This window comes from Eulemur rufifrons, chromosome 2 (assembly GCF_041146395.1).
Source record: "Eulemur rufifrons isolate Redbay chromosome 2, OSU_ERuf_1, whole genome shotgun sequence".
Taxonomy (NCBI): Eukaryota; Metazoa; Chordata; class Mammalia; order Primates; family Lemuridae; genus Eulemur; species Eulemur rufifrons.
In genome coordinates, this window is record NC_090984.1 from 15,351,502 (window position 1) to 15,368,607 (window position 17,106).

The 17,106-nt window shown below is 44.3% G+C and overlaps 1 protein-coding gene across 1 annotated transcript in view; it reads right to left on the reverse strand.

Annotated features, from left to right (window-relative positions):
* The window catches only part of LOC138390616 (uncharacterized), a 109,806-nt gene that overhangs the window by 51,768 nt on the left and 40,932 nt on the right, over positions 1-17,106 (reverse strand). The window contains 12 exon segments of the mRNA XM_069479903.1: positions 1,045-1,133; positions 1,299-1,438; positions 1,687-1,817; positions 1,897-2,046; positions 3,616-3,710; positions 4,383-4,432; positions 4,858-5,365; positions 6,265-6,292; positions 8,325-8,380; positions 11,583-11,793; positions 11,881-11,945; positions 14,098-14,182. Coding sequence (XP_069336004.1) covers positions 1,045-1,133; positions 1,299-1,438; positions 1,687-1,817; positions 1,897-2,046; positions 3,616-3,710; positions 4,383-4,432; positions 4,858-5,365; positions 6,265-6,292; positions 8,325-8,380; positions 11,583-11,793; positions 11,881-11,945; positions 14,098-14,182 — 1,608 coding nt within the window.

The window sequence follows — 17,106 nt, forward strand, 5'->3', positions numbered from 1 at the left end:
TTTCATTTTTCCATTTTCTGATCATGCTTAAGAAAATAAGAGTACAAGGCTACAACATGTTAAAAAAAATTGACACAAATTAGGACAGACTGGATGGAAGCTTCCATAACTGAAAGGCTGGCTTGCAGGTGAATACCATCATGAACCAGAGTAAATAGCTTGTCACTCTGTGCAGCTCAAGGTTGACATGGCAGGCCCAAAGCTGGCAACTGGAACTTGGATACTCTTGAGGTAACTGCTAAAGGTGGCTCAGTGTGCCTAGCCTGTGCAAACTGTATGTAGTTCATAGGGAACATCTACTTCCTTCTGGGAACTGGGAATTTTAGTACCTGCTGGGCAGAGGGTGCCTGTTACCGGCCTCCAATAAAAACCTTGGGTGCCAATGCTCTACTGGGCTTCCCTGTCCAGAAACAGCCAATCTGAGCCATGAGTACGACTATATGCTAACTGCAGTGGTCATCCTACTGAACCGCTGAATGTGGGTGTGATCTTGGGGACCCGTGACCCACGTCTGTCAAACGTCTAAGACTGTCACAAGTCGAACTTATGAACATTAACAGCTGCCCATGACCCTAAAGGCACGCAGAGTCAGGTGCTAAGTAGCTAACACAGACACGCTGGGTTCCAGTGTTCTGTGCAGCAGTGTGCAGAGAAGCCTATGGGACTGGACCCAGGGAGACCAGACTTAGAGGCAGGCTGCAAAGGCTGGCAGGGCCAGGTTTATGAATACACAACAGGGAGCTGCTGGAACTTTCAGGGCAGACAATGAAAATGGACCACCACATGCTGATTCAGGGAAGAAAGTCAAGTGCTCTCCTATTTCCATTTAAAAGTTAGCTTAGGAAAATAAAAACCAAAAATCATCAGAATAACATGAAGTATTAACGAAAGCTTTAGCATTTTCTCTATTTAAAAAATGTTACATTTATGGGATTTTGAAAAGGTAGAAAGCTTTTCTCAGATTAAGCTAAAAATTCCGTGAGATGCATATAGAAATATAAACTAAAAAGAGATAAATGTCCAACTTAGAAAATTAATACTCACTCTGTCTTTGGATCCAGATGTTTTCACACTAACAACAGGCACCCCTTTAGATTTATCCATGACTACAGTCCGCTCGGTTCCTCGACTCCCTACAGGAAGAAAGGAGTAAGGAGAAGGTAAGATACAATAAATAAATACTCAATGGAGAAACTATGAAAAATGAACCTAGTTGTCTCCTAGTCATGGCAAATTAACAACCCACACAGGCGAGGGACAGAAAACAAGATGAAACCTCCTGTATCTCCCTTGCCTACCTGATTTGATGGCTCGAGATCGCTCTGAGGGGCCAGGTTTTTGGTCATCTTGGTCCTTATCCTTTTCTCCACTTCCATCTTCACCCTTTTTAGCATCATCTTTTCTGTCGGGTTTATTGTCCCTCTTAAAGTTCGCAGATCTACAAACAGTAGCCCAGGACACAGGAGTGTGTTACAGCAAGTACTCAGGGAAACAGACCAGCTCTGCTTGGACTCCCGTAACGAGCATTAACTGATCGGAGAGAGGAAACCTTCACCTACTGGTGGTCAAGGGCTGCTGACCAAGTTCAAACAAACAATGGGAAAGGGGTCCAGTGAGGCGTTCACGTATGATCAGTACTCAGACTTCTACAGCTACGGAAAACTTGAAGGATGTCAAATAAAGGACAGGGTGTCCTTCAGCTGTCCCGTCCCTTTCATTTCATCAGAGGAGTACCTGTCGATGTTGCTTGACTTCTCCTTCTTTCCTTCACTGTCTCTTTTGTCAGAGGTTTTCTTCCCAGCAGGTTCGTTTTTTGCCTGAAAAAAAAGAATCAAGTTCAAGTATTACATCATTTCGTAAAATGGGCTACATCCCAGGAAGAAAATGATCACTCACTTTTTCCATGGAGATCTTCTTCCTGTGCAGCTCCATTTTGTGCAGGTGGTTAATGCATTTTGTTGCCTCTTCTGCTGTGGACATCGTGACAAAGCCGTAACAGCGAGCTCCGGGACTCCGAGCATTTGTCACAACCTTCGCTCCCACCACCTTAAAGGAAAGCATGCAAATATTACTTGGACATGAAGCCTACACAGACAGAGACACAGAGCCTAACACCCATGTCTTCAATACGTGGGCTGTCACGAATCCCAGCAGAACCATTGAGAGAGGTACTGGCAGGGTGGAGGGCAGGGCAGTGGTGACACTGTTCTCCTCTGATGCACTCCAGTCCGGGAGCCCTCCCTGGGATGAGGGCAGGCAGGGAAGTCGGATCACCAGGTGTCCGACAGGTGTTAGAGACAGACTGGGAGGATAATGCTACTGTCTGGTTGTTGCTCCTCTAGGTTCCTCGAACAGACCAGAAGGGGACCGTGCAGGAACAGAGACAAAAGCAAACCGAAACCCAGAGTTCCCACAGCGTTCTTTTAGCATGGTTTAAAACTTGTGCAGAAATGATTCTAAATATACAGTCATGATATTTGGGCACTAAATTATGAAGCCTTAGTATGTGTTGCTATGCAGGAGGATTTGTCCAGAGAGACTGACGTGAGGATAGGTTTGTAAACAGTGCTCTGGAACATAAAATCCACTTTAACATTAACAATAACAAATATCAATAACATTTTTCTGACACACCCTTTACATGAGACTCAGGTCTCTGAAGGACTCCAGCAAGCTAAAGTCAGGATAGCCCTTTTAAGGCTGAGAAAAAAAACCCCACAGGAGTCAGTGGCCATAGCTACTGTTCATGCCTGTCATGACACATGGAAGCTCTCAGAAAGGTGTGGTCCCCTCTTTCATCGACATAAGCCTACAATGCACCCCAGACACTAGAATCTCCAGGAAATGTCCCTGCTGACAGGAGAAGACAATCAGAGTCCCTGTGGAGTCACTAGATGGGCCCCAGTTGGGAAGACCAGGTGCAGGGGCTCACAGCCACCCACTTAGCATTAATGAGGCCCAGGGAGCCCTCATTTATTTCTGTAATGATTTCATAGGTTTTCTCTAATTCATGGATGTCAACAATCCAAATTAATACTATTGGTTGTCTTTATTACGACATACTGACCATTAACTATGCACAACAGAATATACTAAATCTTCGTTTGGGGGCCGCAAAATCTAAGTCTCAGAGACAAGCAGTGCTGGATGCAGTAGTTTTTTGGGACATCAGCCTGCAAAGTGCAAGGGAGGAGGAGGGCAAGTGAGAAAGTGATGAAACAAAAAGTGACAGCTGCAACCTCTCATTGGCACACGATAGCACTGCAGATGAGAAGGGGCCAGGAGTGCCTCCGAACGACACTAGGCCCCTCTTCTAGGTGCCAACTGGTGAGACACTCTGACACATTTCTAAACATTACCGCCTCACCACTGTGCTGACCAGCACCTCCACCTACTCACTGCTCATTTGCCACTGTGCTCCCTGTCTGTGAGTGATCTAGACAGACAGGGACTGAGCGAGCCATCAAAGGAAGGTGGCTCCACGACCATCAGCAAACATAAGCTACTGGTGTCATTCTAGGTGCTCACTGAGCAAGGACGAGGACCTGTATGTAAAGTCTGTATTACATCTGCTGTAAAGCACCTGCTTTCTCAGACAACCCTTGGGGCTCTTACCTTCCCGTATTTGCTGAAAAGATTCTTCAAATCTGTAGCTCTTGTTGTAGAAGACAGTCCACTAACCCAGAAATTTCTACGACAGCTGCTATGACCTATTCCAAAAGAAAGTTCTGGTCAAAAACAGAACAATTACAAGATTTTGAGTTTTCAAGAAAGCTATTCCAAGCCAGACACGGTGCCCTCTAGTCCAGATAGTGGAAGCACCAAAAGCCAAACGGAGGTGGAGGCCTGGCCCAGCGTCCTCATAAACAGTGTGCAGCTGCGCACGAGGCCCAACAGCACTGCCAGAAAGGTCATCACAACACCACCTCAGGGGCTGTCAGCACTGCAACAAGTCGTTCCCTTACAAAGTTACTAAATGGCTAATCAGGTATCTCAATGGAAAAACATTCCTGTTGTTTCCATTTCTTGTAGCATATACCTCTGCATCTATCCCCTATCTGTAGTCATTTAAAACAATGGTTAAGAAGGAAATGGTCTAGTTCAATTCTCTCCCAAGTAATCATTTTACTAAAGGGTTACAGGACCAATAAACTCCAACACTGTCCCTAGAGCATTAGTCAGTATGTTAACTCATGGGATCTGGTTTGCTCCCCACAATGCAGAAGCTGTAGAGTTAATAGCAGAGAAGTGCAGAAAGACTTCAGGAAAGACTCGGGAAAATCTGGGTGAGAAACACAGTATGCCACGAACAAGAATCAAACACCCCGCTCCTGTCCAGGCCAAACATGCCCCAAAGGACTGGCGTCTCTGGGGTTACCTACCCTTTTCCTCTCTGGAAGGCCTTTTTGCATCTGAGTCATCGTCGACAGAACTAGACACAAAAGATAATGTCACTCCAGAAGGAAGATGCATGGAGAAAACAAACTCAAAATTATAAAATACATGCTGAGGTTGCATACCTACCCGAAATTTAGCTTTTGAAAAAAACGATAGCTGGACAAACTTGTATTGGAAATCTGACCTAACCATAAGATTTCGGACCCACAGAAGTTAATTACTTCTGCTGGTCTAAAGGTGATTAGGAAGAATTAAAGAATATAACCATGGTAGGTTGAGAAAAAGAAAAGAAACCGAATCATCCATTAAAAATACACAAAGAGAAATAAGACATTCCTAGAACCACAACTACAATTTCATCAGTCTGGTTGGCCACTTGCACAAAAACAGCTTATGTGTGTCATTAAATGACCAATGAAAAGGAGATAGCGTCTGGTCTAAAACTGAGAAAAAACAAACCTCATTTTCTGATCAGCGCCCTCACTGGTTGAGGACTCTTTAGTAGCCGGAGAGACTTCATTACAAGCTTCAAAATCAAACTTCTTCTCGTCTTCTTTGCTATCTCTGCCTTCTGGACTTGGGGCTTCCGTGGGTGCTTCTGCGACCTCATCGCTACAGGCCTCCATGTGCTCGGAGGCTGCACTACTCTGCTCAACTGCTGGCTCTAGCCCTACAGGCTCACAGTCCATCCTCTCGCCATCGCCTGGCTGCTCCACGGGCTCCCTTTTCACTATCGCTAACAGGCTGTCTGCCTTGCACGACTGAGAGTGTGTTGACTCGCTGGCCAAATCTAAATCACCCTCCTCCGGATGGGCGCTGTCAAAAAGGTCCTCTTCCTCCGCGAGCTCTCTGTCTGGCATCACGCTACTTGTATCCTGTGCAAATGGCTGCTCCAGCTCGGAACCTTCTTCTTTTACTGGCTCAGATTTACAAGTTTCCCCCAAAATGTCGAGTATTTTCTCATTTTCTACGGATTTAACAGGAATAGAATGGCACAAGGTTTAATTACCAGGGAAATAAAGCAATCACAAATGCGGAACGGGCACGGCTGCCACACTAACACAAAGAGAACTGCTAGCTACACAGAGATTGGAAAACCCGCGGGTATGCAAAGGTACACTGGTTATACTACCTGCGCTCCGACCGACTGCTAGGTTAGCCTCTACGCTACATGGAAGAGAAAAGCATCCCAGAGATTCAACCCACAACACCTTCTGGCTGATTCTTGGCAGTCTTCATTCTGTCGTTGTCTATGTATGATTCTTCCAAATTTAGCTTCCAAAGTTGAAGTTGCTTAACTGAATGTATCACCATTCACTGAACAGCTCAATTTCCAAATTTCTTTGAATCTCTTCCATCGGTGCTCTGAGATATTTCCGGTCCAGAAAGTGAACAGTGTTTTGAATTCTCATGAAGAAACTCTTTCCTCTTCTGGAATCCAGTTATGTCTCAATGTTTTGAAATGTATCTCCCTACCACTATCTGTACTGCCTTAATGAAAAGCATGAAATTAAGATAGTGCTCAGTATCACAAGATCTGTTCTGTGGAGTGTACAGATATTAGCTCTTAAGGGGCATGAAAACTCTTTGTACATATGTTTAAAAGCCATTTGTATATAAAAAGGCATGAGACAGTTTCATCTGAGTGATACATTTTGAAAAATAAGAAGTTAGCCACGTTCACAGATCTGGTGATATGGCTGGGTTTCCAATCTCTATAATCTTGGTAGGTTCTGGCCTATGAGCCTATACAGGAGTGTATACCACAGTAAGGCAATTTTTTAAAATTAAGGAATGTAAATTAGAAAAGATGGAAAACTAGAATGGTTCCAAACCCTCGCTGTTAAGTTTTTCATTTAACAGTACCTTCCTCCAGCGATGGCTCTTCAATTTCCTGCAATAAAAAAACATAAATAAGCCCATGCCAGATAGAGAAAACTTAGTTTTTTGGAAAATAAAAACTAGAATAACTAAAACAGGAATTTTGGAAACACATTCTGGGAAACTCACATACCCAACAGGTAGAAAACCTGCTTCTCTGAGCAAAGACCCCACACCACTGGCATCTACCTCACTCACCACCCCTGCGTTGATTTTCTAGTTAATGAGCTTGGGAACTGGTCCAATTATATGATGAAGAACTGATTGCACTGTTTTCTGTGTAAATTGAACTCTCAAAATCAAGAGCCCGGTTTTCATTTTTTCTACTTTTAGTGTCTTAACAGAAGGCAGGACACATATAAAACAATTACTTTTTCACAATGAATCTACGGTTAACTTTCTGAGAATTCAAACAGGGAACATTGACCAATGTGGTTTGAGTCCTGTGCTTATTTTACATGGTGGTGCCACCCTAGCCCCCCTGTGCACTCAGGGACCTCCGGCACTGAGTAACTTGCCAAAGGACACATGGCAGGTGGGAAGGGGTCATAGACTGTAAGCCAAGGCACTGTGACTTCACGTCTGTGCTCCAAATCATCAGTCCTTGCTCTTCCAAATGCTCTGGTTACCTGTGTGCTCACATGCAAAGGGGGCCCTGTGAGGATGGGGACCATACTTATTGCTCATGTATCTCTAACCCTAGTAGCTAAGACCACACCTTACACATCACAAGTGCTTCCCACAAGCCCAATAAATGGATGTGATTCATACCTTCCTTTAAGATCCTGGGATGCCCTAGGAAACTGTTCACTGTCCTCACGGTTTCAATTACTTTCAATCTATTTTCTCCCTATGTACCTTACTACATGCTGGGAATTAGGACTCCACAACTAAAGCAAATGATGCATCTTGGCATCGTAAATCTTTTCCTTAACTTTCCCTAGATACTACGAAATATATTGTAATTTATCTTTGAGAGGAACTGTATATTTTCTATTGTAACAGTGACCTGGAAATACAATAGAGAGAATGACAAGATCTGGCTCCACCTCTACTGAGTGAAGAATGGGCTGTGCCACTTTGCAGTTGGGAGACATCAGCTCTAAAGGGGAGCTGGGCTTCACCAAGTTTTCTCCAGGTTTACACTCTCAGGCTGGAGTTCTGGTTTTCCAGTATCTCCCTTGCCCCTGGCCTGGCAGAAGCAAATGGAGATCTTGTCTAAAAGGTGATTTCTAATTAGCACAGTACAGCTGACATCATTTAAAAACAAAAACAAGGGCCTGCCAAAAGCTGACTGTATTTTCATTTCCTCATAAAAATTTCTCTCGAAAACTGGATAGCTAAGTGAGTACATGTATTCCAACAATTTAAATCTATGTAGGCTGGCAAAATAATGAAAAGGAACTCAAGACCCACGTTTACGAAAATCATACCTGAAAGTTAGTTCTCATCTCAGATTTAATATTTAAAGAGATGGTAAACAGCCAAGACGAACTATATGGTCATCACAATAAATCAGAGCAATTTTTATAGGAAAAACATCCCAAAGACAGGAGCGTAACTCCTGAGACTCCACCTTTCCCAGCTGCACTGTCAGTGCCCTGCCCACCCCCCCATCCTGATCACTGCCCTGTTGGTATTTACTGTGGGGGGTGGGGGGTGTTATAATAACAGTGCCCCTCCCTCTGTTATCCCAGGCAAATCCTCTTTCTGCAGGGGACACCATGCAGAGTGGATCAGACAGGCTGCCTGACCCTGAGCAATGAAATTAACAAACATATCACAAAGTGTGCCCTCCCATGAGCTGCCAGTGAGCCACAGTGCTCAAAGGGAACTAGTCAAAGCCAAGAGGTAAGTCCTTGGTAACAGTTACGTTACATTTGGAGGGAAAGCAGACAGGAAAACCCCCCTCTAAAGATTCTGAACAAAGTAAATAAACCTTGCAATGACTATTACTTGGAACTGCCACTCAAAGTCTGCAATGGTTACCAGAAACTATGGTCTAACCTTTGACTCTAATATTGTTGAGACATTCAAAAATATACCTGTAGTATAGTAAAGTCAGATGAAGTATCTAAGTTGCTTATAGTTTCTTTGTCCTCTACCTGTAAAAGAAATTGAGAATATAGTTTACTACCTCAACAATAATATAATGGTACATCTGTAAAATGAAATCTCAATAGCCATAAAAATCATTAACAGTGAAACTGGCAAGAATGTTTTAAAAAAACACATTATAATTAAGACATCTACTCAACTATAAAACACAAAAACCAAAAACACAAGAAAGAAGCATTATAATATAAATGCAGCTAGACTAAAACAAATATTCTATGTAAACACCTCTATGCTGATAAAGTATGAAACCCACTGATACAATACAAGTGTGAGTTTCAAGGGAGAAGCGAAACAAAGAAAACAGTATAAGGTAATCAGAAAAAATATTCAAATTGGGTAGTACACAGACTCTTCAGAGGGACTAGAGCACCACGTCTGGGGACTGTTCTTCCAGGAATTATGTCTAGAATCACACTGCAGACCTGGGGTGGTGGTTGAAACCTATCCTGTACTCCTAGCACTCTGGGGGGCTGCGGAAGGAAGACTGCATGAGCTTAGGAATTCTACATCAGCTTGAGCAACTGAGAGAACCTATGTCTACTAAATATAGAAAAATTCACCGGGTGTGGTGGTGCTGCACCTACAGTCCTGGCTATTAGGGAAGCCGAGGCAGGAGGATCGCTTTAGGCCAGGAGCTGAAGATTCTAATGAGCTAGGATGGTGCCACTGCATTGCACAAAGGGTAAAGGAGTGGGGCTGTATCTCAAAGTAAAAGGAAAAACTCAGGAAACTGAATGAACCGCCCTTCTCATTCACCCTCCTTCATATTCTAAAATAAATTAATCAATAAATGAAAACACAATCACACTGCAGAGTGGAGTCTTCAGCTTCCACCCGTTACCCAAGCCTGGATGCCACTGACACACAGGCTACACCCTTGAAGCTGCTACCACCCAGAAAGCAACAGCATCTCTGACAACCCTGCCTCCTAGCATCAACTTCTGGATCTGAGCATGAGGACAGGAGCACAAGACTGGCAAAATCCAGGTGACCCCTCTACCCCCACCCACGAACAGGAGAAGAGTAACTGTACGCTGAGCTTCTATTCTAAGAGGGGGGTCTCTGCCCAAGAACATGTGGGATTCCCGAAACACAGAAGAGGTTTAGATGCTTTCTGACTCAAATACTGCCTATCTTCTATACAGCCCTGAAAATTGGTATATTTCTGGGGGAAGTATTTTTCAAATATTCCATAATCAGCATAGATCATCACTTGTACTTGACTTGGAAAGACATGCGAATGATCAAAAAATTCCGAAGGTACAATGCCTATTCACTGAAAACTACTCCCCACCACTCCTTCCTTCCCCCAATGCAACTGTCACGAGATACACTATACCGAGTGTGCCAAAGACCACCTACCCTTTCTGTCTGCATGACAGGCAGCACAGTATTCTGAGCCCTGTCTGATTTTCACTTCCCTTTGGACATCATTTCAGTTCATACAACTATGCTTAGTTCACTCTGATTGTTCTACAGTACTATTACCTGTAGTACAGGCAGTAACACATTTCATAACAACTCTATGAATTCTGATATTAATAGTAATTATTACTATACACTGGGCACCATCCTAGGCTAGGGGTCAGCAAACTTCTCTAAGGGTTGCATAGTAAACATTTCAGGCTGTGTAGTGCAGATGGTCTCTGTCACAACTACTCATGTCTACCACTATGACGAGAAAGCAACCATCAACAACAGCAACAATAGCTGTGGCTGTGCTCCACTAAATCTTTATTTACAAAAAAGGGCAGATGGCCAATATGCTGACTTCTGCTCTAAGTTTGTGATAAACGTTCCTCCATTTATTCCTCCCAAAACCTTTCCTAACTGAGGCCCAGAGAGGTTAAGTAAGCTGCCTAAGGCTGCCAAGGGCAACTAGCATACCTCCAAAGTCTACACCCTCAACCCTTAACTACACTGCTTCTACACATTTACGATGTTTCTAGCTTTTACTACACTATGTATTATTTTCTAACTAGAAGCAGTAAGAAAACAAAACAGCCTTAAGAAAATACAGCCAATGAGGAAGGGTATGTAATCCCCGCCACTAAACAAGTATTTCTGCTGCTCCTTTTTAGGGGGCTGGCGAATGACACTCACCAAAAAATGAAGCAACTGCAAACCCGATCTGTATCAGAATAACTCTCAGAGTAACAGCCATTTCTCAAAATCAAAAACCCCATTCAAAGATGACAATCTGCTTCCTCTAGGGAAACTGAGAATCAGTTCCAGGAGGAAACACAAACAGATTCTGCAATGGCAGAAGTCAACCAGCAGGGCTTCCTTCCCTGAAGATTGCCCCAGAGGCACAGGCTGCAGAAGATCTGGGACCACTATGGACACGGGGCCCCTCCCATGAACCAACACCTAAAGGGCCCTACAGAGATGCCTCACCATGGCCCCTCATTTTCACCGCCTTTTCTGTCTCCTACCATTAATCCTCATGCAAGCGAAATAATTTAATAACAAACGAATGGCAGCAAGTCAATGTGGGGTATGAGTTAAATACATGGAATCTTGATTTACTCTGGTCTTAATTCTTACCCTATTATGGGATGTATGTTACCTGGACATATTTCTTACTTCTTTGTCGCCCATTTTTCTCAACTGAAAATGGGGACAACAGCATGAACACTTCACATTCTTGTTAAAAGGTTTAAAAGACATAATGACTAATGCCTGGTAGGCAGAGGTCAACGCATAATACTCACTAAACTTTTGTTATACATATGAGATGCTCCTAATGTGAACAAAAGCTAAGGCTTTAAAGACAATGTCAAGGTTCCTATTGCAGGTTCACTATTAGGAGGCTACCAATTGGTTCTGAACAGGAAAAGAACACCTTCCGACCTCTTCCTATTTCATATTTTCAAGGCATCTAAGCTATAACAGCACAGATCAACTTCCTATATAACAGGAAGGTTTTGAATATTATCCTCAAAATGTTTCATGCTGTTTCCTGCAAACACACTGCATGCACTTACATACATCCTGAGACACTACTTTTCACCTAAAGTGTGTTTTCACAATTGTCCAAATTTTACATGTAAGCAGATGAACCATTATTCTCCTGAACTGGCATTAAAAGAACTTAATTCCAACTATAAAACTATCACCTATTACGATATTTGTGGAACTGACACAAACGTTCAGGATACATTCCAGAGACACTGGCAAGTTACCTACAGCTTGTTCTTGAAGCTGCTCTGGAAGCGCTTTCATGTCTCCCTCGACTAGCTCTCTACTGTCAGACGGGGACTCCGGGAGATTATCAGCATCATCGTCCTCTACACAATCTGCAACGCTTCCATTGTCAATTTCTGCTTCATCTAACACACTGGTATCTGTTACATCCACATCCTGCAAGTTATCCAGACTGGCTTCAACATCCTCCTGTGACAAGACAAAACCAAACGAAACCGTCATGTGACTGCCACTGGTCCATGCACAAAGCTGCTTCGCTTGCAAGGCTGCACATACCTGTCCATCCCCAGAATTTTCCTCCAGCCCATTATCTTCCACACCCTCTTCTTCTGGTTTACGCCCTGAGGAGAAAAACCATCATTTGCAACATGAGATCAATCATATGCATTTTCGAGAAGCAATAACCTTCATGTCTATAAGCCTCCAGCACTACATAAGCAAAGACACCTTAAACACCATGGCACCTACCAAGGTAGGAAGGCTGCATAATGCAGGAATGGGAATGCCACTCTGCTCAAGGCAGGCCCCACCCCACCCTCCAGTACAACAGCTTCTGTTCTTATCAACTGGCAGTGGAAGTAGGAGGCCCGGGAAATTGGTTCTTAGCAAAGTTAGGCAGACCAGACCTGTCCTAAGGCCTGACCTTTTTGTCAAGAGGCTTTATTTGTGGGGAGGGCAGCCTCTGATGCAAATGTGCTGCTGTTTAGATAATGAACACAGAGTTTGCTTCTCCACAAAAACAATGATATAAAGCAAAATATAAATAAGGAAAATGAAAACAAAAGCCACTCACAATTTCAGCACCTTGAGTTAGCACTCACGTTATATACTGACATCAAACGTCCTCTGACTTTTTCTATGTGATGCATGTACTTCTGCTTATAAAATTGGCACTGCACTGTTCTCTCTTTTCACTTAATATGCTGTGAACATCTTTCCATATTCTTTAACTGCACCACATGGCTACACCAGCACTGATCTAATGAACACTTATGGGTAGAAATGTAAGAAGATGCTTATGAAGATGAACATCCTGGTAATTGCTTTTTGCACACATGTAGTTCTCATCTTAGAACATAGTCTCAAGAACTGCATCTCTAGAACAAAACGTTTACAGATTCATAAGGGTAAACATAAAAAAGCTTCCAACATGCCGTCATGGTACACAAGAGTTAGCTTATTCTAATTTATACAGTTCCATTAAAAGTGAATAAAAGTACCAATCTTCCTGAATGTTCCCTAAAATTGGCATTTAGCCTTGCTAATGTGGCAGGCAAAACAGAAATACTGCTTTTAACCTGAATCTATCTTATTACTCCTTGCATTAAGTTTTCCTTATTGAGCACCAGTACTTTTGTTAAACTTTCTGCTTTAAATTCTTTTGATATTTAATAACTTCTGCTCCATTTCTCCTCACTTGGAAACTCTGTATCATATATACAATGTATTTCCCCTCCAATTATTCATTAGTCTTTCAGGTAAATTTCACTGTTGTGGAGCTAAAGCTATTAACTGGTTTTTAAGTGTCAGTGGTTTGTACCCTTATATTCAAAAGCTCTCCTTTACACTAAGACTACATAATATTGACCTGTACTTAGTTCTGTTGGGGGTGTTTATTTTTATTTTTAGAGACAGGGTCTCCCTCTGTCACCCATACTGGAGTGCAGTGTCGCCATCACAGCTCACTGTGACCTCCAGCTCCTGGGCTCCAGCCATTCTCTTGCTTCAGCCTTCTCAGTAGCTGAGACTACATCAGAGAGTGACCACGCCTGCCTAACTCTTCTTAATTTTTTTTGAAAGGTTTTTTATGTTGCCCAGGGTGGTTTTTAATGGCTGCCCTCCCTCAAGGAATCCTCCCACACTGGCCTCCCAAATGGGCTAGGACTACAGATGTGGAGTGTGCCCATAGCCCCAGCTACTTCAGACGCTGAGGCTGGAGGATCAACTCAGCTCAGGAGTTGCAGAGATTAAAGGGGGCTGAATTATGTTTTGAGGCATGACTAAAGCACAGGAAAAGGGTGTGGGAAATAAGAAAGACAGATCTAGGTAAGACCAGGAGGCCATTAATGTCACATGGAATGTGAATTTTTACTCTGTGGGCAGTTTATGAAAGAAATGTTGTATAAGTGACAATTCTGTCTCAGCCAGGTGGTATTTAATAGGGAAGTCATTTTCTGCAAATCAGACCAATAGGAGAGTCAAGCAGTGCCCAATACTCTCCTCCTAAAGAACTTTAACAAGGACTATTGAGAAATCTAAGAGTAAATGAACAAAGGGGCAAATATTCCTTCCCTACTCTGCTGGAACCAAGCTAACAAAATAGTAGAGGGATCGTCAAGGAAACGCAAAGCTTCACCGAAGGCTCTTGATTCTCAGGGTGGTGCCCAAGTCCAAACACAGCCAAGGAAGTGAGGAACATTAGGGGAACAGTAGCGAAGACGTAGTTTTCAAGAAAGCTCTTAATATGACACATGCTTATAAAATGCACCATACCTTTGCTGGATCTCTTTGATGTTTTCTTATTTCCTTCAGAGGTAATTTCAATTTCATCAGGATTACCACCTTCATCTTCAATTGCCTACAGAGAAGGGACATGTAAAGTTGACCAAAGTCAGCACAGAGCCTGACTTTCACAGCACCGTCAGGTGAGAAGGGACATGTATCTTTTAGAGCATATAGCTGCTCCCCATCTGCAAATGCCTTCCCCCACCGGGCATCTAGCCCACCCTTTCATCTGTTCTCTTGCTCTATGCTCGAGTCAGACTGACTGCACCAGTGCTTAGCTGTGTGGTCTTAGGCAGGATGACTTCATTGCTCTGAGTTTGTTTTTTCCTCCAGAACAGGGGACTAATGATATTACTAGTACTCACCCTGGAAGGCTGTTGTGAGGACTCTATCGTGCACGTAAAGCAAGCACTTACCAAATATTAGGGCTTATGTGGTTCATCCTATTCCTGGCACCAAAAGAACTCAAAAAGGGAAAGGCACACTCTCCAATTTCCTATGACTTTTACCCAGCACAGTGCCGTGTAAGCCTCCGGTGACCCCCTCCATGCCATGCCTGCACTCGGTACCGTCTGCATAGATGCTACCACTCACTGGCTGGGTTTGTATTGTGACAGGCGTGGGACCAGACATGACATGCCTTGCCTCAGCCAACTGCCATCGCATACATGCAAAACTGACTCTAAAGACCTCACTTTCAACTACTAGGTGACCCTGTCTCATAGGACACTGAATAACGATTTCTTGGCAAGCCTTGCTTCCCACAGCAAGAACTTGTCATTCACTGGGAACAGTTCCCACAGTCAGCACAGTGCCTGCCACCAAGCAGGCACCTCTGCAAATCAATACTGAACACGTCAGTGATGATGACATCACTATAAACTGAGCTTCAAATTTACTTCAACTGATAACTTTTCAATCTTCACTGTAGTATCCAGTGAGCATAAGTTTCCTTTAAACCCATTTTGAGAACTGTGTTTTATCTGTAGAGCTTCAGAAGTCTCAAAGTTTCCCACCTCGGCAAGTCTGAATTTAGAACTGGACCTGGGAGTTACACACCTAATCTGTACTAGCAGCAAAGAAAATCTCCCCTCCTCGTGGACGCCAGTGGAGGAATTGGAGTTCTGTCCTGGGATAAAGGAAAAGCACAACCACAAAGTCCCTCACCCTCTTCCTGGGGACAGACAGCTCTGAAACATCCCCAGGAGGATAGAAAAAAGGACACGCCCCAGAGAGAAAGTGTTCCATTTTTAAACGTTTGCTTTTTTGCCCTTTCTGGAAAAATAAACTAAGCAAGGGACACCACCTACATGACAGACGTGGGAGAGAAACCGAAGGTCAGTAGTTCCAGAGGTGCTTGGACCAGGGAGCAGACGGGCATATGGATTGATGGCTCTTGTGTTTTGCAACCACACTGCTAAGAAACTGAAAAGAGGGAGAAGGAAAGAGGAATGGATTTGTGTTGTCAGAGATGACAGCGATTGAGGATTCCTGAAGTCACACACCAGTCTCAGCCACCAGCCTAACAGGAACGGTCCATGCCATCAAAGCGGCTTTGGAGCCTATGAGCTGTTTTGGGGGGGCAAGAAGGAGAAGAGAGGATAAAGCCCCTCAAATTGGTTTGACTGATGAGGACCGCTGGTGACTAAGAACAGGGAACACACCTGTTCAGCCACCAATCTCCCACTCTGTGCATTTCCTCCAGGTAAATGTCCGGCCCCTCTTAAGTAAAGAGAGTAGTATCCATAGTGAAAGAAACACAAGCTTGAGTTTTGTAAAGGTCCAGGGGACTCTGACCAAGTTGACCAGCCATGTTTGAGCCTGACAATAAACAATGTCTCCTCCTTCCTCTCAACAGGAATTAACAAGAGAGGCACCATCTGGGGTTGTTTCGGAGCCAGGAGGGTGAAGTGAGTGACCAGCAGCATGGTCTGCAGGTGCTGCAGGGTAGGTGGCCAGCCTGAGAGATTACAGGGGAGAGGTCTCAAGCGGGGAGTAGCTAGAGCAGAAAGGGGGAGAAAGCCAGAGAAACAAAGCAACAGGACTAAGCAAACTATATGGGAAGTAGAAAGCAGCTAATGTTTACTTGACTCAGTGCTTTTCAAGGGATCCCTTAGAACCCCCCAAGGGGAGGGGGTAGAGCCCTGCATGTGTTAATGATAAATGGTGGTGGCACAGACAGGGAAAGTGAATCGTCATAGCAAGACTCGCTGAGTGTTTACAGGTGCCAGGCAGCATGTGAATCCTGTTCCACGCAACCTTGTTTAATCCCCAAACCAAAGCATGCGTGCTTCTTCCTATGGAGAAAGAAACAGACTCAGAAGGGGTGAAAGGTCTTCCATGCCCCTGAGAGCTGGCAAAGTCCTGAGTGCAGAGACATTGACCTGGGGGAGCCCACTGTCTCCCTGTCTCTTGGGGAATGAAGTCCTAAAGCCGGTTTCAAGAAGTCTTCCCCGAGTCTAAACGTATTTTACATTTGTGTTTACTACTATCAATACTCTTGTCCCTTCCTGACATGTTACTTCCCAGAGACTAGAGCCAGAAAATCATTAAAATGGTTTAAGATTTGCAGTCTCCTGAGTATTTTCTTTAGCTGTCTACTTTGCGAATTAACCCCCTACTCCAGGCCCACGGCCCCTCCCCTCCCGCCCCCAGACCACTACAAGGTGTGCGGGAGCATCTTCTGAAAGGAAACCCAGCAGACAGCTGGGGTTCAAACTGCGACACCGCCAGTCCGAGGCCGTGTGACCTTGCCGAGTCCCTTCATCTCACCTGGGAAGGGAGGATTTCAGGGTCCTCGGCCTATTTATGGAGACTGATATGAGACGAGACGAGAACCCTCCACTCAGGGGCCCCTGTCACCCGTAGCCGAGGACCGCGACGGCGTCTCCCGCCCGCGTCCCGTTTTTCCGTTCTTCTCCTTGCCCCGAGGGTTTGAACCCGCCGCGCACGGCCAGGTCAGGCTCGGAGCTGCCGCCGGGGCCTGGGAGGAGCCGG